A 23,553-nucleotide genomic window follows, 5' to 3' on the forward strand; every position below is an offset into this window, starting at 1 on the left:
AAGATGTTCTCAATCCCACGATGTCGGGTTCAGATTCATCCTCAGGAATCATAGCCTTCATTGCCAGAGAGATTTACACCCTTGGGAGTCAGATCCCACGTACAGGGGAGGGCAGTGAGATCACCTGCCAAGTTGGCTTAGCTAGAGAGAGAGGGCCACATCTGGGCAACAAAGAGATTCTTGAGGGGAGACTCAGGCACAATTATAAGCAGGTTTCGCCTCTCCTTTGCAGCAATGAACTTCATAAGGGCAAGTCCCAAGATACAGGGCTCAGTACATCAGACCGCCGGTACTCAATGTTTGTGAATACATCAGCAACAATCCAGGTAAGGAAGCCCAACACTTCCGCATCTTCCCCCAGCTTCTCAGGGGGAGCCTGCATATGTATTTTTATTCTCTGCCCAAATTACTTTGGGATGTGTTGCTATTTCACACTAACATATACAAACCTTCCAGGTCTCACTTCCTATTCAAAGTTCCATGTAATTATGGTATTTGAACAAACTGTACGACTTAAATCTTTTAGGAAATAGTAGATCCTCACCAACTAAACATCTCTTCCCTTGATCTCACATGGAAGTTGAAGTTTTAAAACACAGTCACTATCGTCCCTTACCCTTTGGCCCAGTTTGCCCTAGTCCTAACCAGGCCTGCTTCATTCATATCTCTAATTGAATTCTGGACGCTTTTTCAGCTTTTTTAACAGTTGCTATATGCGCTAATACTGACATTCATGTCTGCCAAGTTCTGGCTCTGAGTTTCAGGTGTCACACAGATATCCAAAGTTCCAGGGATCAATCAGGTTATACACAAAGGGATCAGCATCTCAGAATCTGGAGACAGCTGTTACAATTCAGGAATAGATGTGACTGCTATAGGAGCTTACAATCTAGGGACCATTACAATAGGCGTTCCCCTGATAAACTGTACTCTAAGATTCAATTCTGAGTTTACACAATGTAGTTAGTCCATGTCGGTGAGGCATTATAATGTTTGAAAAGGCTAGACTTTTTTTTTAATTCAATTTTATTGATACATATTCATATACCATGCAGTCATCCAAAGTGTGCAATCAGTTGTTCATAGTACCATCATATAGCTGTGCATTCATCAGCACAATTAATTTTTTTTAAATTCAGTTTTATTGAAATATATTCACATACCATACAATCATCCATGGTATACAATCAACTGTTCACAGTATGATCATATAGTTATACATTCATCACCACAATCTATTTCTGAACATTTTCCTTACATCAGAAAGAATCAGAATAAGAATAAAAAATAAAAGTAAAAAAAGAATACCCAAACCATCCCTCCATCCCACCCTATTTGTCATTTAGTTTTTCTCCCCACTTTTCTACCCATCCACCCATACACTAGATAAAGGGACTGTGATCCACAAGGCCTTCACAATCACACTGTCACCCCTTGTAATCTACATTATTATACAATCATCTTCAGGAGTCCAGACTGCTGGGTTGGAGTTTGGTAGTTTCAGGTATTTACTTCTAGCTATTCCAATACATTAAAACCTAAGAGGTATTATCTATATAGTGCATAAGAATGTCCTCCAGAGTGACCTCTTGACTCCACTTGAAATCTCCCAGCCACTGAAAGCATTTTGTTTCGTTTTGCATACCCCTTTTGGTCAAGAAGATAGTCTCAATTCCACGATACCGGGTCCAGATTCATCCCCAGGAGTCATATCCTGCGTTGCCAGAGAGATTTACACCCCTGGGAGTCAGGTCCCATGTAGGGGGGAGGGCAGTGAGTTCATCTGCCAAGGTGGCTCAGTTAGAGAGAGAGGGCCACATCTGAGCAACAAAGAGGTACTCATGGGGAGACTCTTAGGCACACCACAATTAATTTTTGAACATTTTCATTATGGCACCAAAAAGAATAAGAATAAAAAAGTAAAAAAGAATACCCAAAACATCGTATACCCTCCCCATACCTCCCTATTATTCATTTTTTTTTTGTCCCCATTTTTCTACTCATCTGTCTACACACTGGATAAAGGGAATGTTTTCACAATCACACAGTCACACAGAGGAAGCTATACAGTTATACAATTGTCTTCAATAATCAAAGCTACTGGTTGCATTTCAACAGTTTCAGGTATTTCCTTCTACCTCTGCCAATACACTAAAAACTATAAAGGGATATCTATATAGTGCATAAGACTAACCTCCAGGATGTCCTCTCTACTCCATTTGAAATCTGTCAGCCACTGACACTTTATTTTGTTTCATTTCTCTTCCCTCTTTTGAGCAAGAAGTCTTTTTCAATTCCTCAATGGCAGGTCCAGGTTCATCCCCAGGAGTCATGTCCCACATTGCCAGGGAGATTTACACCCCTGGGAGTCATGCCCACGTAGTGGGGAGGGCAGCAAGTTTATCTGCAGATTTGGGGAAGCAGCTTGATTTTGTGGGACAGAGAACATAAGCAATGCAGCTACACGGAGAAATAATTCTCCAAATCATGACAGGAGTCTGGTTTAGCCTGTTTCTAAGCACTAAGATCCAAATGAATAGGGTAGAATTGCCTGATACCAGGCAAAGTGCTGTTAGGAAGCTGTAAGTTGTACAATATAAACAGGGTAGATAGGGCTGAAGGACATGCAAGTTCTATCCAGTAGGAGTGCAGTGACCTCAACAAATATATGGAACATTTGGTAGAGAGCCAAGAAGAGTTCATCTTAGTAGTAAGGCTAAATTAGCTCTATGATAAAGGATAGTATAGATATGCCCTAATAGATCTTTAAAACAAGCATGGAAAGGATGTAGCTAATTTGCAAATTACTTAACTGTGTGCCCAAACTAAGTTCAACATTTTTAGAAGACAACAAAAAATCCAGATTCTAAAAACAACATTCACAATGTCTGTTATCCAAACAAAAGTGTTTAGATATTTAAGGAAGCAGGAACTATGACACATAATCAGGAGAAAATTCAATCAATAGAAATAGTCTGTAGAAATAAACATGAGAGTACTAATAGACAAGGATTTTTAAAAGAGCTATTATAAATATGCTCAAAGATTTAAAGGAAAACATGAACATAAGACAGAGCAAAACAGAAGATATAGAATAGAAACAAACCAAATGGAATTTCTAGAGCTGAAAACCATAATATTTGAAATTTAAAATAAAATCCTGGGGGGAAATTGACAGAATATTAGGCGTTGCAGAAGAAAAGATAAGTGAACTTCAAGACAGAAAACCCATCCAAAATAAAACACACAGTGAAAAGTCTGAAAAATAATGATCAGAACCTAAACCTGTGAGAAAATATCAAGCAGTCTAATATGGATAGATTGGAGTCTATATTAATTTTCTACTGTAAGAAATTACCATAAATTACCATAAATTTAGTCACTTAATACAACACAATTTTGTTACTTTATAGTTCTGCAGGTCAGAAGTCTGAAATGATTCTTACAGGTTAAAAATCAAAGTGTCTGCAGAGCTATGTTCCTTCTGAGGGCCCGTTTCTTTGCCAAAAAGGCTAGCCTTTTAACCACAATATAAGTACCCCCAAAATATCTGGAATCAATTTGTCCCAATGTGTGTTTTTAGACCTACTTTTTTCTTTTGTGTGTCCAAAGGTAAACTTTTTGAAGATTTCCATTCCTTGGCATTTGCTTCCCTTGTAGAGCTGCTGGTGGCATTTTTATTCCTTGCTCCCCATCTTAGTTTGATACCTAAAGACACATAAAGTGACCATATCTGTATATAAAACTTTTTTTTTTTAATGTGTCCACCCACAGTTTTAAGTCCTTCCCTCTGGAGTGCTTTGCTTCCATACCAAAGGGTCTGAGAAATATAAGACTTCCCTGATTTTGGTAATGGGGTGGGATGGGGAAGTCAAGTCATAAAAGCTCCTGATTCTTTTTAATTCAACCAGACAGAGAAATCTAATTACCATAACAATTGTGCCCTTACCTTGTGAGCCCACCTCCTAATCTTGCATTTCTTTAAAGCAGATGGAAGTAAACATGCTTACTCTGTTTGTGGGCATATTCTGCTGCTTTGGGTGCTGTTAACATGGCAAAAGGGTGCAAGGAGAGGCGGAAAGGTGGAGCTTGGGAAACCTGAAAGGAAAAATTCTTACTTTTAAAAGCTGCAACACTTTGTGTTAATAACACCTGCTGGTTATAGCACTTGGCCTGTTTGATCAACTACAGTCCTTAGACATCAGCATCAGTGCACTGATGAGGCTTATGTTTCAGATGCTGCAGACTTTCACACACTGCCTGTGGCTCACATTTGTTCCTTTGCCTGGAGTGCTCTTTCACATGCTGACACCCTTCACATAGTTCCCCTTTTCCTGGAATGGCTATTTCCTCCTTTTCTACCTGCAGGTAGAAACCTTTGAGATGCAGCTCAAATCTCACCTTTTCTGAGAAACTTGCCTCCATGTGCCCCATCTCCATTTTCCAAAGCTGGTGCCCCTCCTTACCCCAAAACAGAATTATTTAATCACTTTTCTGTGACCTCAACGCATGTAGGAGCATAGAACAATCCCAGTGTGTTATGGTTATAACCTGTCTGTCCCTTGTATGACACTGGAAACTCCTTCAAGACTAAGGTTGTCCCTTCCTTTGTTCCTTCAACAAATGTGTGTTGAGCACTCACCAAGGGGCAGGCCCTGTTTTAGGAGTGGTTGTTAGTAAGACAGAATGATACCTGCCCTACTGAAGCCAATATTCTAGTGACGACAGCCAACAATAAACAAACCATTGGACAACCAGGGAAATTGCCCGTGGTGATGCGTTTAATAAATGCATCCAACAAGGTGAAGTGCTGGGGAATCACTGGGCAGCCACGACTTCCCAAGATGAGCAGAAGCCAGCAATGGGAAGAGCTGGGGAGAAGTGTTCCGGGCAAGGGGAATGAGAAGGGCAAGAAAGGCCACGGCCTTCTTGGAATAAGCCTGTGCTTTCCAGACACAGAAAGGAAGCCAGTGGTAGGTTATGGTGAGAGAAAAGAAACCCATGGATGAGGGTGAAGAGAGAGGCAGGGTCAAGATCATGTGGCTGATACAGAACTACACTCTTACTGATTCCAGGGTACAATGGGTCTGGTTTAGGTTTTTAAAAGATCACTCCGGCTGCTATGTGGAGAATGGACGGGAGTGTGGAAGCAGGGAGGCCAGTTAGCTAATTTAACTTTATCCCCAGTGTTTATAGTGCACCTAGCACATAGTAGGCCCCCAAATGTTATTGACTAGTTGAATAACTACCATTCTGTTCAAGGCAGTAGCAGTTAAAGCATGGACTTTAGTGTCAAACTGGCTGGATTTGAATGTAGGCTCCTCCACTTACATGTGTGACTTTGGCAAAGTTACTTAACTTCTCTGTGCCTGTTTCTTTATGTGATAATACCTATAGGGTTTTGGTGAGGATTAAGAGGATATATAAAGCACTTAGAATAGTGATATAAGTATTACCCATAATAATCATTTCTTTATTATCATCATCATCATCATCATCACTATCACCTCTCTCCCTGATTCACTAATTTTATGGAATTATCAATGGCAGCTCTTTGGTCACCATCTCCTTTGCAGGATCCTGTCTCATCTCCTAGAGAAAGGGTTGAGTGAATTGCTAACAGTTAAATAACTAATTGAGGCCAGGAGGCCTGAAATAATTAACGTTCCTCTGCAGGTTGGATAACTTTCTGCCTTCTCACTGATAGAGATTTAGGCTTTTTATTTACAGATTCTAGTATTTTATATATGTTTTTATTTATAAGTTCTAATGAAGACTTATTTCAGCAAGTACGTCACTTCATTAATAAGGTATTCTAAAAAAATGATGTACAGCTAAGGCAAACATCAAAAGACAAAGACAACAAAACAAATATCCATGTTTAGGTTTCCAGGCCAGCATTTTTCCTACTGTAAAAAGAAATAAAACAAAATAGAGTTACTGTGGCTAAGAGATTTTAAATGGATATCACAAACTGCCAAGGTATGCAAAGCCTCAAGCAGCAATGTTCCTCTAAACCCCAAGGGCATCCAGACACCATAAAACAAACCATAAAATGAAGAGCTCAGTTAACTATCTAATCTGAAGGACAAGTGGAGTACCTCAAATGTCACCCAAACACAAACAACTTGTCTAATCTTTCTCTTTAAAAACCCTTGCCAGAACCTAATGGCGGCTAGGAGAGACAGGGTAAAAAAAAACACCTCCATGAAAAATACTAGATAGAAGCCAGAAAGTGACCCAGAACACCAATTCCAGTGATGCACCAGCTGGACAAGGTCTGCTAAATCCACAGGGATCGTGCACTTGGTGAAACCGGGAGTCTGCATCCTGAAATGAGTGAGTGAGCCTGCTGAATGTCCGGCAGCCACACTGCAGTGTGGGGAAACCATGGGTTGGCATTTGGAGGTGGACTAGTTCTTTAAAAAAAAAAAAAAAAGGCTACAGATACGGCAGCAAGAACCACACAGTGAAGTGTGGAAGGAAAGGGCTGTGCGAATGCCTCAGTATCTTGCATAGAAGATAGCCTTTTGTGCACCCACAGCTAATCTTCCCAGAGCTGGGAAGGTGGAGCTGTGTGAAAAGGGGGAAATTAACACACCCCATTCAGCCATCTTTACAGCAGGCTGGGAATGCCCCTGCACGGCCCAGCGGCTCAGGGCTTCCCTTGAGGGATGGTGCACACTTGTGATGTAGCACAGCCTTCCCTCAGCAGAGGCCCTAGAAGGGCACAGCTGGGAAGAGGAACCAAACCAGAAATCCCAGGGACCCTAAGCCAATAGCAAGGACTTGTGGTTCAGCAGCAGAGACAATCTGTGGTGAGACTGACATGAAGGTTTAGACTCTTGCAACAGCCTTAAATCTCCAGGAACACCTGGGAGGTTTGATTATTAAAGATGCCCTACCTCCCTAACTGCTCAGACACATGCCCCACATTCAGGGCGGACAGCACCAACAACACACTCAAACTTGGTGCACCAATTGGACCCCTTAAGAACTAGATCCTCACACACCACAAAGAAAAAGTTGGGGAGAACTGACTTGAGGGGAATAGGTGACTCACAGATGCCATCTGCTGGTTGGTTAGAGAAAGTGTATGCCACTAAGCTGTAGATCAGACAAATTAGAGATTGGTGTCTGAATAATCCTTCATATCCTAAAAGAACCCTATCAAGTAAAGCAAATGCCAAGAGCCCAGAAACAACAGAAAATTTTAAAGCATATGAAAAAACCAGACAATATGGATAACCCAAACCCAAACACCCAAATCATAAGATCAGAGGAGACACAGTACTTGGCGCAATTAATCAAAGAACTAAAGACAAACAATGATAACACGGCACAGGATATAAAGGACATGAAGAAGAGCATGGCACAGGACATAAAGGACATGAAGAAGACCCTAGAAGAGCATAAAGAAGAAATTGCAAGAGTAAATAAAAAAATAGATGATCTTATGGAAATTAAAGAAACTGCTGACCAAATTTAAAAGATTCTGGATACTCATAGTACAAGACTAGAGGAAGCTGAACAATGACTCAGCAACTTCGAGAACCACAGAATGGAAAATGAAAGAACAAAAGAAAGACTGAGGAAAAAAATAAAAAAAAATCAAAATGGATCTCAGGGATATGATAGATAAAATAAAACATCCAAATATAAGACTCATTGGTGTCCCAGAAGGGGAAGAGAAGGGTAAAGGTCTAGAAAGAGTATTCAAAGAAATTGTTGGGGAAAACTTCCAAAACCTTCTACACAATATAAATACACAAAGCATAAATGCCCAGTGAACTCCAAGTAGAATAAATCCAAATAAACCCACTCCAAGACATATTCCAATCAGACTGTCAAATATTGAAGAGAAGGAGCAAGTTCTAAAAGCAGCAAGAGAAAACCAGTTCACCACATACAAAGGAAACAACACAAGACTAAGTAGTGACTACTCAGTGGCCACCATGGAGGCGAGAAGGCAGTGGCATGACATATTTAAAATTCTGAGAGAGAAAAATTTCCAATCAAGAATATTATCCAGCAAAACTCTCCTTCAAATTTGAGGGAGAGCTTAAATTTTTCACAGACAAACAAATGCTGAGAGATTTTGCTAACAAAAGACCTGCCCTACTTCAGATACTAAAGGGAGCCCTACCAACAGAGAAGCAAAGAAAGGAGAGAGAGATATAGAGAAATTTAACAGACATATACAGAACATTACATCCCAGATCACCAGGATACACATTCTTCTTTACCGATCACCAAACTTTCTCCAGAATAGACCATAGGCTGGGACATAAAACAAGCCTCAATAAATTAAAAAAAAAAAATTGAAATTATTCAAAGCACATTTTCTGACCACAGTGGAATACAAATAGAAGTCAATAACCATCAGAGACTTAGAAAATTCACAAACACGTGGAGGTTAAAAATGAGGGGGCGATGAAAACATTCCCGGATAATCAAAAGTCGAGTGACCTCATCACCAGTAGATCAGTACTATAAGAAATGCTAAAGGGAATTGTGCATGCTGAAAGGAAGGGACACTAAACAATTGACTGAAACGACATGAAGAAATAAAGATTTCCAGTAAAGATCACATGGTAAATATAAATATCAATACTACTGTATTTTTGATTTGTAACTCCACTATTTACTTCCTACAGGATCTAAAATACATAAAGTGTAATGATAAATCAGTGGTTTTGAACTCAATGTAAAATATGTAATTTTTGACAAAAACTACATAAATGTGGGGGAACGGAGAAGAATATAGGAACATAGTTTATGCGTTCTGTTGAAGTTAAGTTGGTATCAAAGAAAACAAGATTGCTATAGACTTAAGATGTTAAATTTAAGCCCCACGGTAAACACAAAGAAAGTACCAGAGAATTTGATCATAGAGATGAAAAGTAGAGTATGGGTTATGAGAAGTGGGGGAAGGGGCAATGGGGAGTTAATAAGAAATGAGTGTAGGGTTTCTGTTTGGGGTGAAGGGAAATTTCTAGTGATGGATGGTGGGAAGGTGATGGCATTGCAACATTGTGAATGTGATTAATCCCACTAAATGGAATGCTTGGGAGGGGCTGGAATGGGAAAATTTATGCTGTATATATGTTTCCACAATTGAAAAGAAAAAGTCTAAATAGATAATGACAATTAAATGCCATAGATGATCCTGGATGAGATCTAAGTATAGAGGAGAAAAGGCTCAAAAGGACACAATTGGAACATAAGGAAAAAATGAAATATAGAATGTAAGCTTTATATCAATGTTAAATTTCTCAAACTTCTTAACTACACTTAATGTGATTACATAAATGAATATTCTTGTTCATATGAAATGTATATGTTAATTATATTATTTGTTCAAGGATGTGTGCAACTTGCTCTCATATGTTCAGAAGACAGAGCAATAGATGATGGATGATAGACAGGGAGGGAAAGGAAGAAATGGTACAGTGACAAAATATTAAAGTTGGTAGATCAGGGTATCGGTGGAGGGGGGTCGGGGTATGCTGGAGTTCCGAGTATGGGGTTTGTATTATTTTTGCCACTGTTACTGTAAGTTTGAATTTATTTCAAAATAAAAATTAAAAACAAAAAAAGAAAAAAAAACCCTTGCCTGTCTCTCCCTCTAGCTAAGCCAACTTGGCAGGTGAAATCACTGCTCTCCCCACTACGTGGGATCTGACACCCAGGGGTGTAAATCTCCCTGGCAATGCAGGACATGACTGCCAGGGAGGAATCTAGACCTCACATCGTGGGATGGCGAACATCTTCTTGACCAAAAGGGGGATGTGAAAGGAAATGAAATAAGCTTCAGTGGCAGAGAGATTCCAAAAGGAGAGGTAACTCTGGTGGGCACTGTTACGCACAATATAGACGACCCCTTTTAGGTTCTAATGAATTGGAATAGCTAGCAGTAAATACCTGAAACTATCAAACTACAGCTCAGAACCCTTGAATCTTTTTTTTTTTTAATCTTCATTTTATTGAGATATATTCATATACCACGCAGTCATAGAAAACAAATCGTACTTTCGATTGTTCACAGTACCATTACATAGTTGTACATTCATCACCCAAATCAATCCCTGACATCTTCAGTAGCACACACACAAGAATAACAAGAATAATAATTAGAGTGAAAAAGAGCAATTGAAGTAAAAAAGAACACTGGGTACCTTTGTCTGTTTGTTTCCTTCCCCTATTTTTCTACTCATCCATCCATGAACTAGACGAAGTGGAGTGTGGTCCTTATGGCTTTCCCAATCCCATTGTCACCCCTCATAAGCTACATTTTTATACAACTGTCTTCGAGATTCATGGGTTCTGGGTTGTAGTTTGATAGTTTCAGGTATCCACCACCAGCTACCCCAATTCTTTAGAACCTAGAAAGGGTTGTCTAAAGTGTGCGTAAGAGTGCCCACCAGAGTGACCTCTCGGCTCCTTTTGGATTCTCTCTGCCACTGAAGCTTATTTCATTTCCTTTCACATCCCCCTTTTGGTCAAGAAGATGTTCTCCGTCCCACGATGCCAGGTCTACATTCCTCCCCGGGAGTCATATTCCACGTTGCCAGGGAGATTCACTCCCCTGGGTGTCTGATCCCACGTAGGGGGGAGGGCAGTGATTTCACCTTTCAAGTTGGCTTAGCTAGAGAGACAGGGCCACATCTGAGCAACAAAGAGGCATTCAGGAGGAGGCTCTTAGGCACAACCATAGGGAGGCCTAGCCTCTCCTTTGCAGCAACCGTCTTCCCAAGAACCCTTGAATCTTGAAGACAATTGTATAAAAATTAGCTTATGAGGGTGACAATGTGATTGGGAAAGCCATATGGACCACACTCCCCTTTGTCCAGTGTATGGATGGATGAGTAGAAAAATGGGGGCAAAAAAAAAAAGGCACCCAGTGTTCTTTTTTACTTTAATTGTTCATTTTCACTTTAATTTTTATTCTTATTATTTTTGGTGTGTGGTAATGAAAATGTTCAAAAATTAATTTTGGTGATGAACACACAACTATATAATGGTACTGTGAACAACTGAATATGTGTTTTGTATGACTGCATGGTATGTTAATATATCCCAATAAAAATGGAAAAAAAAAAAGCTATTGCATTAAAAAAACTAGCTTAAAAAAAAAAAAGAAAACCTTGCCTGGAAATGCCAAGATGGGACAAAATTTGGGTCGCTATCTGAACCTGAATGGCAATTTTGAAACCCCAAATAAATGCCTTTGTTGCCTTGCAGCTTAATTTATTTCTGGGTTGACATTACACTAGCTTCAGCACCAAATACTCTTAATGATCACACTCTTAATGATCCCTTCAAAATTGGTATCCCTTCAAAATTTCATAGGTAGAAATCTGTATTTCCACTAGAATTTGAACTTAAGTATATTTGTGTGTGTTTACATATGGATTTACTTTTTGGTCTTTTTTTTTTTTTTAAAGAAACGGACCATATTTACATACTATTTTGCAGTATATAGCAAATACCAGGGCCCCTTCTTCATGGCATTATATGTAGATTGGTCTCATTTTTCAAAGCATGCATGAAATATCACATTACAAACATAGAGAATGCATTTAACCACTCATCAATTAATGGACTTAAAGGTTTCATTCACTTTTGGATATTACAAACAAAAATCTTTCTACCTATATCAGAATATTTGTTCAAGTCTTTGTATAAACTAAATTTCTAGAAGTGGAATTGCTAGATCTAAGTACTTTTACTTTTTAATTGAAGAGAAATACATGTGTCATAAATGTACAGATCAATGGATTTCACTAATAGAATATACCTGGGCTGATGAATACTGAAGTTGAGAACTTTTTGATATTTTATTGGACATTTGGATATACTCTTTTGTAAAATATTGACATCTTTTGCCCATTTTTTTTTCTATTGAGTTTTCTGTCTTTTTTTGAGTTCTTCATATATTTCAGCAGATGTTTGTATCTTGAATATCTTCCCCTATTCTGTGGTTGTGTTTTCAGCATTTTAATGGTATCACTTATTTCAGATGTTCTACATTTCCATATAGTATAATTGGCTGAATTTTGCTTTTATGGTTGGTACTTTTTGTGTCCTGTTTAATAAATATTTGTCTATACCATAATCATAAAAATTCTCTTATGTTTTTCATTAACAGCTTTATTGTTTTATCTTTCACATTTTGATCCACAATTCATTTGGAATTGATTTTTGTTTATGGTGTGAGGTAGGGGTCAAGAAACCTTTTTTCAAAGGGCTATCCATTTGAACTGACACCATTCATTGAAAAGCTCACCCTTAACCTACTATATTTTAGTATTGATTTGATACAAATCAGGTGACCATATTATGGGTGTCTGTTCCTAGACCCTATTCTGTTCCATTAGTCACTTGGTTGATCCTTGCATCAATTCCACCCTAATTTCCATAGCTTTATTGTAGGACTTGTTGTTGTCTTTATTGTTGTTAGTGAATGGCCTCTAGCTTTGTTTTCCTTTTTCAAGATTCTTTGGCTATTCTTGGCTCTTTTTATTTCCTTTTGAATTTTATAATCAGCTTGTCAGTGTCTGTCAAAAAAAGTCTTCTGGGATTTTGATGGGGATCAATTTGAATTTCCAGATTGCATTGGGGAGAATTGGTCTTAACAATAATCAGTGTTCTAATCCATGAACATACTATATCCCTCCATTTACTTATGCCCTCTTTAATTTCTCTCAATAATATCTTGTAGTTTTCAGTCTAGAACTCTTACATATATTTTGTTAATTTTTTCTTATGTATGCTTTTGATATTATTATAAATGGTATCTTTCTACATTTGTTTTTCTTTGTTCATGGTATATAGATATAAATTTGGTTTTTAGAGTGATCTAGTATCCAGCAACCTTGAAAAATTCACTTACTAATATAACAGTTTGTAGATTCTTTTGGATTTTCAAGTATCCATTATGCCACTGAAAATAATAAAGGTTTTATTTCTTTCAGCTATTCCTTTAATTTTTTCTCATTTTATTCCGCTAGCTAGGATCTCCAATGAAATATTAAATAGAAGTGGTGACAGCGAGCATCTTTGTCCTATTTCCTATCTCAAGGAGAATATCACTAAGTATGATGTATACTACTGTTTTTCTAATACACTATTTTATCAGATTATGGGAATTCCTGGTTTGCTAAGTCTCTTTTTTATTAAATCATGAATGGGTGTTGAATTTTTTTAACGTTAGCCTCTCCTTGCATATTTGGAATAAACCTACCTAGTTGTTATGCATTACTCTTTTTATATATTGCTGAATTTGATTTACTAATATTTTGTGGAGAATATTTGCATTTAGGGTCACAAAATATTGTTCTGTTGTTCAAAATATTGTGGTAGTTTTATCAGGTTTTGGAATAAGACTCTTCTGGTTTCAATATAAAGAACATATCATCTCTGGAAAAGTTTCTTGAAGATGTATGTAATTTCATCTCTCCTATTATCTCCATCTAATAAATTTACTTCTAAGAACTTCTTATGCTGCATCTCATAAAGTTTGATATATCATTGCTTCATTATAGTCCTGTTCAAACTATTTTCTAAATTCCACTTTAATCTCTTCTTTTTCTTGTGGATTATTCAGAAATGTGTTTTTTAGTTTTTATTTAATTGGGACTTTTATAATCGCATTTTGAAATTATTTCTACCTTAATTTCATTGTGGTCAGAGGATCTACACTGGATGACTTCAATATTTTGAATTTTGCTGCTGAGATTTTCTTTATAGTCCAGTATATGTTCTATTCTGGAAAAGAACATGAATTCTGTCATTAATGGGTACAGTATTCTACATGTGTGTATATAGATAAAGTGTGATAATTATTTGATTACTGATCTTGTTGGGTTTATATATCCCATCTTTCTGTTTCTCTTTCTCTCTTTTCTTGCCTCCTTTTGGATTAATCAAATATTTTTATCATTCAATTTTTTTCCTTCTATAAACTTGTGAGTTATAGATTCTTTTACTATTCTATTAGTGTCTACCTTAGAGCTGCACTGTCCAGTATGGTAGCTACTAGTTATTTGTGGTTATTGAATACTTGAAATGTGGCTAGCCCAAACTGAGAGATGCTATAAGTGCAAAATACAAACCAGATTTCAAAGTCTTAGTATGATTTAAGAAGTGTAAAATGTGTCATTGATATTTTTATAGTGTTTACTTGTTAAAATAAATTTGGGGATATATTGGGTTAAATAAAATACATTCTTAAAATTAATTTGCCTGTTTCATTTTACTTTTACTAATGTGGCTACTAGAAAATTTAAAATGATATAATTGCCTTGGATTATATTTCTATTGAACAATTCTCTAGTGATTACAATGTGCAGATTCAGATAGTCTAATGCAAAGTATTCTTTTTAGTCTTTGGTATGTGTATGTTAATTTTGAGACATGATGAGTTTTAGATAGTGAAATTCCTGATCATATGTAAGATATTATCTGAAAATTCTTAAAACTAACCAAGGAATCATTTTAACGGGTTGACATGCCTTCAATAGTGGGCTGGTGGCAGAATCAGAATAAAAATTTTCTTTACAGCAAATTTCTGTAATTTTGTGGCTGGTGTGTCCTAGAAAAACATATTGGAGGTTGCTAGTTCCCTCCCAAGAGCAATCTTTCTCCTGATTTTTAGCTAGACATATCCTCTTTTTCATTTAAAGTAATTTGTTAATACTTTCATCATCACTATGTAACAGTATTATTATGATTGTTATTTCTCGATTCAGTTACTTGTTGAGTGTCAACTTATGTCCAAAGCACATTGAAAAAGAATTTACTCCAACAAGAAGAGAAGATGGGGGCATGTAAAGGCATATAGGAACTTGCCCAAGCAGGGCCCTGGAAAGGGGATACATCATAAAACAATGAAGGGCATCAACAGTAATCTTTACCTGCTTTTCAACCTGGAACAACTTACTAAAATATTATTTTTGATAGAACTGAGATGAGAGGTGGGGAAATTTCTCATCCTAGGTGTCAGAACAATTTATGACTTTATATATTTGGCAAAGGAAAGCAGGGCATGCATGCTGGCTAAAGATGTTTTGAGTCGTTCAAAAAGTCTTGGAAAGTAATTGGGATGTTGCAAAATCATATTTTCTAAAACATTTCAATGTTTATAAAGAAAGAAAAGGTAAATTTCAAATGAGAGAATACTGGAAATTTTTTTCTAAAAATTAAGACTCTGTAAATAAAAAGGAAAAGACAATCCCACAGGAAAAAATGGGCAAAGGGCTTTAATAGGCACTTTACAGAAGAAGCAGCAACATATGAATATTGTCTGTTGGTAATCGGGGAATACAAATGAAAACCAATGCTAAATACCATAATAAACTTAACAGACTGACAGAAATATTAAAGTCTGAAAATATCAAGTGTTGGTAACAACCAGGTAGAAAGTAGAGGTTTAAACTGGTATAAATATTTTGGAAAACAATTTGACATTATATAGATGGGTGAAAATGCACATGGGCTATGTATAGGAACTCTTTCACCATGCAACAAGAGACATTTAACTATCCAAATGCAACAAGGGACATACAGAAGAAATAACTCAAATGCAACAACAGACATATAAAAGAAATAACCTAACCCAAAGGTCCAAAAACACTAGAGTGTATAAGTAAATTTTAGTATATTCCAACCATGAAATACTATATAGAGTGAAAATAAATTACAGCTACATGCAATAGCATGGATGAATTTCAGAAACATAATGTTGAGTGAAAAGAGAAAACATAGATAACACATTTACTATTTTTCCATTTAATGCAATTCAAAAACATGCAAAACTAAACAATATATTGATCAGAGATGCATATTGGTAAAACTATGAAGAATAAGAGAGACTGATAAGCATATAATTCAAGATAGTGGTAACCTGGAGTGGAAGGGAGGGTACGGGCCTGGAGAAAGCACAAAAAAGCCTCAAAACTGTTGCCACTGTTACATTTCATATACTTGATGGATTTGTTTGTTTGGTATATATTGTTAGTATTCATTTGGACCTAATTGATATTGAAAGCATTTTTTAAAGTCCTCGTCATTGATATCTGTCGACACTGAACTTTTGTTTAAAACATAGGTGCCTCCCCTTATCACAAAATACTTGTTCATTTCTGCACAATTGGATCTGAGTCAACATCCTTGAAGAAGAGAAGACACTTGGCAGGCCAGAGCTGCGGAGATACGAGAGGGTTGCTGAGCCACCAGACTGCTGTCCAGTCGGCACTGGTGGATGGGATGGATGGAGACTGACCAGCCTGAGTGGGAGTGGATGTGAAAACAATAACACTAACACTGCAGGGTCTTCCTGTACCCAGCACCATGCTAACCGCTCCACGTGCGTGGCCTCATTTAATCCTCAGAACAACTTAATGCTGTTGCTTAATCTTATTAGGCCTATTTACATATAAGGAAATTGGGACTCAGATGTGAAAGAAATTATCCAGAGCCACATGGCTAGCAAGTGAGCGAGCTGGGACCGGACACCTGTCTAATTGCCTCTGGAGAGAACACTCTAGACTTTTGTTGTGACTTAGGAGGGGCTGGCATGCTGACAGGTCAGAAGTGGATATGGTTTCAGGAAGTAGAGGTTTTGGTGTTCTCTACTCTCCTTCCCTTGTCTTTTTCCTCTCTTTGTAACACTCATTTTTACTCTCTCTCCCTCCTGTCCTTTGTCCAGCTTTCTCCATCAAATATTTTTTTTGCTAGCTTTATATGCTGAAGGAAAGTTTGTGCTTCTTTTTCTTCAATTTAAGACTGAGGAGGATATTTTATATTGATCAGAAGTTAGGTGTAAATAACCCTTCATTTGTGTGAAGCCCTTAGTTGATTTTTTTTCCCATGGGTCCAAGGTCCTTAGTAAAAAAAAAAAAAAAAAGCTATAAAAGATAAGTAAAAAAAAAAGGGGGGGGGTTCCAACGGGGAGGTAGGGCCTGAGGCTAAGTTGAAAATACTCTGAAGCCTTTCTGTCACTAGATGGCAGCAAATATTGCAAGAGAAAGTCAAAAAGCCTACATACACCCAGTACCCAGTATCTTATCCTCTAGACATTCCCACTTGCAGGAAATTCTACATGACCTGATTAGAATTCAATGGACTTTTAAGCTGTTGCTTGGGTAGGATTTTGGCTGTTACTTAGGAGACATTTTATCCAAAGGAATCAAAGTTCATTCAGGTATATGCAGCAATTAAAGAACCTTTGAAGAGAATTTTTTTTTTTAAACACTTTCTGCTTCTACTTAAACTTTTTAAAAATTAAATTTAACCCCAAAGGAGTATTTTAAAATAGCTCTTACGATTTAATCATTAAAATGTATATTTTCATTGAGCAGTCCTGCGAATCCCTTTTCCAAGATGTGGGGAATGTTGCTATGGGAATTGATGTGTAGCCGGAAGAGAAAGGCACGAGCTGGCTTTCTCGAGGCTGAGGGGAGCTTGTGAGGCCCACATGGGTAGCTCTCAAGTTCTCAGATTTGTATGGTGCCCTTGGTGATAAGTGATTGTCCAAAATAGACAAAGTTCACATTGAATAAGACAGTGTTAATAATTACTCACGGATGCCTGATTAGCTATTTAATTTTTGAATGTTTAGAGCAGTGGTTCTCAGCCTGCTGTTATTTTGACCCCCGGGGGATATTTGGCAAAGTATGGAAACATTTTTGGTTGTCATGACTGCAGTGGAGGGGGAGGGAAACTACCAGCATCTAGTGGGGAGAGGCCAGGGAGGCTGCTTAAACATTCCATGGTGCACAGGACAGCCCTGCTTCCCCCCCCCCACCCCCACCCCACCCCTCAACAAAGAATAAAGAATTTCTGGGACAAAATGTTAATAGCGCTGAGGTGGAGACACCTTGTTTGAGATGAATATACTGGAAATCATATCCTGATCCCCTGATTACCAAAACCTTAATTATAGCTATGATTGTGAGGTTACCATGCGCCAGACGCTAAAGGCTTCACCGGTCCTAACTTGTTTTGTTCTTTCAACCCTATCTTAGGGTTCCTGCTTTCAAAAATGAAATTGTAAGGCTTACAGAGTTTAAAAAACTTGGCCAGGGTCATACTGCTTGTGATTGCTGGAGCTGGGATTCAAACCCAGGCAGCTCGACTCTAGAATCCTAGCACCATACATTACAAACTACCTTCACATCTCAGTCCATAAAATGAGCTGACATACATCCCATAACCATAACCAAATTCAGGCCTTTGAGGGAAATCTCTCTGAGGATATTACCTATTCCTGCTCAGAGCTAGTCAGTAGGTTGGCTATGATCTGGACCCCACCATGCATTCACTGAACAGAGGAGGTGCTAAATAAAAAATGCTCTTTAATGAATAAATGAATGATTGGGTAGCAATAATATAAGGAATAAATAAATAGCAATAAATGAAAAATTGGCCAGCACACCCGTTCTGGCTGCTTTCAATGAGCCTGGCTTATCTGGGCTCCTCAGACACCCATGTTTGCAAGCCTCCTGGACTGACAGCCCAGCCAGGACTGGGGAAGTCCACAATGCCATCCCCTCCAGGATGTGGTTTCCCATATTTTAACTCTGAGTTAAGACCAACTAGTCAGATGTCTCAATACCCCTTCTAAACTCCCCCAGACAGCAGAGGATAAGGGGGAGAAAACACAGTGGCTGACACAGAGGCACTTGGGGCTCCGGAGTGTGTTGGGGGATGGGGGGATTGAGGAGAAAGAAGAGGGCAGCCTGGAGGAGAGAAAGCTGCAGGAATGAAGAGGTATGGCTTGCTTGGCTATCCAAGAAGCCCACAGAAGTGAACTTTCTTAAAAGCAATGAGCAGCTTGTTGGACTCTGAGGAACATCAGGCCTGGATGACTTAAATCTCAACCAAGGTAAAATGTCAGCCCCAACATAGTACTGGGAAAAGTAATCACACCTGACTTTTTCACTATTGTAATTGTGGCACCTACAACTACACTAAAGGAACAAATGAATGAGTGAAAGAAGGAATGGAGTGAGTTGAAACTAGAATAGGCAGACAGAAGAAGGTGCTGATTTCCTCCATGATCAACGGAACTTGAGTCTCAGGACTTCAGCCAGGTTATAGGTAGATATAGGTGACAGGACAGTCGGTTTCATAATTACAAAGCCTCTTAGTAAATACTTGACTCCTATGCTGGACCTTCTGGGTTCTTGACTTTACCTGACCCTACAGCTTGGATGGCCTGCAAGTAAAAGGACAAGGGAGGTAGACGGTTCTGCGGCCATAGCCCTGCCCCTGCCCTGGACTCCCTTCCAAATCCTGCGGGATTCAGGGGGCACCAAAGGCCACAGTGTAAGCAGGAGGCCTGGGTGTGAGGATGCTCTCTTTCCTCCTTCCTTCACTGCCTCCCTCCCTCTCCTTGCACCCCACCCCCACCCCCAACCCCCCACCCCCCGCCAAGGGGCCCATATTGAAAGTTTACACAATTATAAACAACAAATGCTGAACTGACTTTAAAGGTCATTCAGAACACTTTTATTTTATTTTATTTTACTATTTCACTTTATTTTATTTTTATTTTAATTTTTTTTAAATATATCTCTATGGAGGCCCAGGGAGGGAAACGAACTGTCAAGGGCTCCATCATAGTAGAGTCAGAACTCAAACCCCGGTCTCTGGACTCCCAGATCAATCAATACTTTTCTACTGTTGGTGATTTCAATGTGGTCTAATGGGAAAGAGGAATGTGGCCACAGTAAACTAGATTATTGATCAAGAGAATGAACCTTGGCAAACCTTGTTCTAGATATTACATACAGTATATTGCATAAGAGTAGAGGGTGGACTTACCAGATCTACATTACAAAAGAGTGTAAGTGAAAAATCATGTGAACTAAAAACTCAAGTAGAATCTATACTCCAAGCCTGGTGCTCTATTTGCTGCCCGTACCCAGACATTCCTAACATGCGGTTAATATGGTCCTCATAAGAAAGTCCTTTCACAAACGTCTGTTATCCAAGTAAGGTATGGCTACAACTGTTTTGTACATTTTGATACAAGATTCTGTTATTTCATAACTGATGCATGAAAATACATTCTAAATTTATAAAAATTTAAAAAAATCTATAAAGATCCCTTGTATTGACAGTTTTAGGTCACCCTACCTTGGTGGTACCAGAATTGGCAGAAGAATCAGCTCCATAAATTTTAAAGACCTCCTCAATTGGGACACTGTTCTGTTAAACAACAACAACAACAAAAATGTATTATTATATCGTGGCTTTTCTTTAATTAAAAAACAAAGCTGTGCTTTTATGTCAGAACTTGAAAGTTGTTTCTTCGGTTGTAGACACATTGGCCAAATCTATCAACAGTATACTGAAGCTGTTGGGTGGAGATGCTAAGATGCAAAGGAAAATTCCACAACATGTGGAAGAATATTTGCTGGAAAATTATTTAGTTAAAACCTGACTATTTTACCAGCAGCCTTGGGGTTGACTGAGTGAAGGCTAATGAAACTACTAACATTTCTAACTAGCAGCTTCATTTTGAATGAGGGGTTGCCATCCACTGAAGAGGCCAGTTGGCTGTGAAGTTCCTTCATAAAGTAACTATTTCTAGCTGGTACCAGGAGGTTCACTCTGTCTGTGAAAAACTGGCAATGAAAAACTTCCAGAAAAAGAGCCCTTCATTTTACAGACATGGAAGGAAAACAAACAATCTGGTTTTCTCAAAAGACAGATTATATTGATTTAATTTTTAATTTTATGAACAGCTCATAAACCAACATTGAATCGTGATTAACGTGTCCATAAAATTCAAGCTGTTTTTACTACTACTACCCTAGAGAGTTGCAAGCTATTAACAATTGATTGTTTAATTTATAAAGGTAAGAACTAGTACATGCAATGTCACTTTAATATTCTATACATTCTAGTTTGAATAAATTGAGGAATGTATTAAAAAAACCACAAAATTATTATAGCTTCAGTATACTTGGTATAGTGCCTAGATAGCACATACACTAAACAAGTAACTTCTGAATGAATGGATAAATCAGTCTATCCAGAGACTAATTATTTATTATGGCTTTCATTCTGTTTGTCTCCTATATAAATGTTTTCACAATACATATAGAGTCAAGTCTTTTCATTATATACTTATAAGTGAAACATTTAATATTAGAAAATCCTAAACATTCAGAAATAGCATAAACATGCATTAATATCAAAACACATATACTAGGCATAAAATATCCATATATACAAATAGCATTCCTTTCCTCACCATTAGGATTCCAGCGTAAGATGATAAAATCATTGCTTCTCGTTCTTTATGGTTTGGATAGATGGGTCTGCCACCAAATGGCATTTTCCTAAGGGGGAGTATGAATAAATCAGAGTGGAGAATTTACTCTTGTTCTTTTCTCTGACTCCTGAAGAGATGGTAATAATAACCTTTAAGTAATCTCCAGTGACCATGTGCTAGCCTTTTATTTCCAAAATTGGTACGAATGACCCAACCCACATTTGATACAGTACACACTTTGAATTTTTAATCTTCCAACAATGTTGATGAATTTGCCCTGACCCATCCATGTTCCTGCAGCTATCAAACATTGGCAGACTGACCAATGTGGTGGATGTTTCAGGTTTTGCCAACCAGTGTCCTTTCCCCTTCTCGTGGCAATTTGCTTTATGTCAGGTGGCGGGGGGGGGGGAGTGCTGGGAGCAGGGGGGGGGGTGCTGGGAGCTGCCTTACCCACCTGTAAGTCTATATGCTTCTCAGGAAGATGGCAGCATCCTTAGGTTCCAAGAACAGAGAACACACCTTGGACTACGCATCCCCCCTCACACTTCTCCTAACCAAGTCAGGACAAAAAGAGTCATTGATGCTCAATTCTGGGAATTTTAATCCATTCTCCCCTGGACCAAACATTATGATGAAGTAGCCTGAAGCTGAGAATGGTGCCAAACCAGAGAAATAATCAAGAGGTAGATCCTGATGACACCATCTGAGTTTTGAATCAGGCCGTGCTAACGCAGACCTATCCATGGCTTTTGTAAAAAGGAGGCAATAAACTACCCCTACTTCTTTGTTGTTGTTTAAATCAGTTGACATTGATTTTTCTGATGATTACAACTAAACCCTAACTGAAATAGCTATCCAGTACTAGGTGTATGATCTAAGGCCATGGAATAGAAAAAAATAACTGGCCTCTGGAATAAGTTATTTGATCCCGACCTCATTACTTCCATATTCCTACTAATTGAATAAGTCTACCTGGACACCACACAAGGGGGGAAATGCCAAAAATTCAGGAAAGGAAATTATTCTATGATTCAATCAGCTCAGCTCAGGTATATATCTGCTTAAATATTTAAGAAACTGTGTATGATAGTCCTTAGGAAAAGATTGCAGCCATTACCCATTTAATTGACCATCTGAAAAATCATGGCATGTGTGCCGTAAAGCACAGTTATATTTCTAAGATAGGACAGACATTCTGGAAAAAAAAGTTTTTCATGTGACGGAAACCAATTAGCAGAGACATAAAATATACAAACATGCATATGAGTTCCCCATGTTGGCAACTGCGGGTTCCTTCAGGTTTCTTGCTGGAAAGACAGGGATGCTCACTCTGCAGTGTTTTCCACCAGAGTGCCTCAAGTGGAAGAAGATAGGATTGAGACTTACTCTATCATTAATCATAGTCAAATTATTTCAACTTACAGTTCTTCCCCCTCCAGCCAAGTTAAGTCTTCTGAGTGATCCAGCCACTGCAAAGCCACACTGATAGCCAAGTCATAGTGAGCCTGGAAGCAGGGAGCACAGACAGCAAAGGAAGGGGCTGGGACATTGGCCAAGGTACTCCCTGGATCCAATGACAGTGACACTGATAACCCTATTCTATTATCTTGTCATGCCCAAAATGACAAGGATCATCAGCTACGTCCAATAACCTGAAGCTCAACCAGAAACATTTTGAGATCTTCAGGAATTAAATTTATTTATCTCCCACTAGAGCAGTTATTTGATTGGTGTGGTCAGAAAAATAAAGGATATATTAGTGAAGGAGTACTAAACTGGGAATCAGGGAATCTGGGCTCAAATCTGGGCTCAAATCTAGGTATTGCCAACAACTCGTATATCCTTGGGTGAGAGACTGATGCTCAGTTTCCTAAATTTTTAAATTAGAAAAAGGTGTGTGTGTGGCGAGGGCACAGAGAACAGTCTGAGTAGAATGAGTAGAATGTCAGAAATGCTTTTCCCAGGTTACAGGGGAAGTGTCATGGCAACTTAAGAGAGCGGCTATTAGTCCGTTAGAGGAGGTAGGGAGAATCCCGGGTGGCTTCAGGGAGGAGGCCTCACTGGAGCCAGACCTTGAAGGACGAGGAGAGCTTCCATAGGAGGGGAAGGACAGCCCAGTGGAAGAATAGCATGATCAAAGAACTCGCAGTAGACCCGATTAAATGACTTGCTAAAAATCTCATATCCAATAAAAAGCTGAGCACCAATTAGAATATTTCCTATGAGAGTGATCACCTTTTCCAGGTTAAGTTATAAGTGCT

At 38.4% G+C, this 23,553-nt stretch overlaps 1 protein-coding gene across 3 annotated transcripts in view; it reads right to left on the reverse strand.

The window, feature by feature from the left end:
- LOC119544811 (gamma-crystallin A-like) overlaps positions 1 to 23,553 on the reverse strand; it is a 45,368-nt gene that overhangs the window by 16,108 nt on the left and 5,707 nt on the right. For all 3 annotated transcript variants that reach the window (XM_037850353.1, XM_037850352.1, XM_037850354.1), the window contains exons 4-8: positions 22,715 to 22,797; positions 21,269 to 21,356; positions 20,146 to 20,217; positions 4,011 to 4,098; positions 3,590 to 3,708 (exon numbers count right to left, since the gene is read on the reverse strand). In XM_037850353.1, the coding sequence (XP_037706281.1) occupies positions 3,590 to 3,708; positions 4,011 to 4,098; positions 20,146 to 20,217; positions 21,269 to 21,356; positions 22,715 to 22,797 (450 nt within the window). The remainder of the gene's footprint in view (positions 1 to 3,589; positions 3,709 to 4,010; positions 4,099 to 20,145; positions 20,218 to 21,268; positions 21,357 to 22,714; positions 22,798 to 23,553) is intronic.

This window comes from Choloepus didactylus, chromosome 9 (assembly GCF_015220235.1).
Source record: "Choloepus didactylus isolate mChoDid1 chromosome 9, mChoDid1.pri, whole genome shotgun sequence".
In the NCBI taxonomy this organism is placed as follows: Eukaryota; Metazoa; Chordata; class Mammalia; order Pilosa; family Megalonychidae; genus Choloepus; species Choloepus didactylus.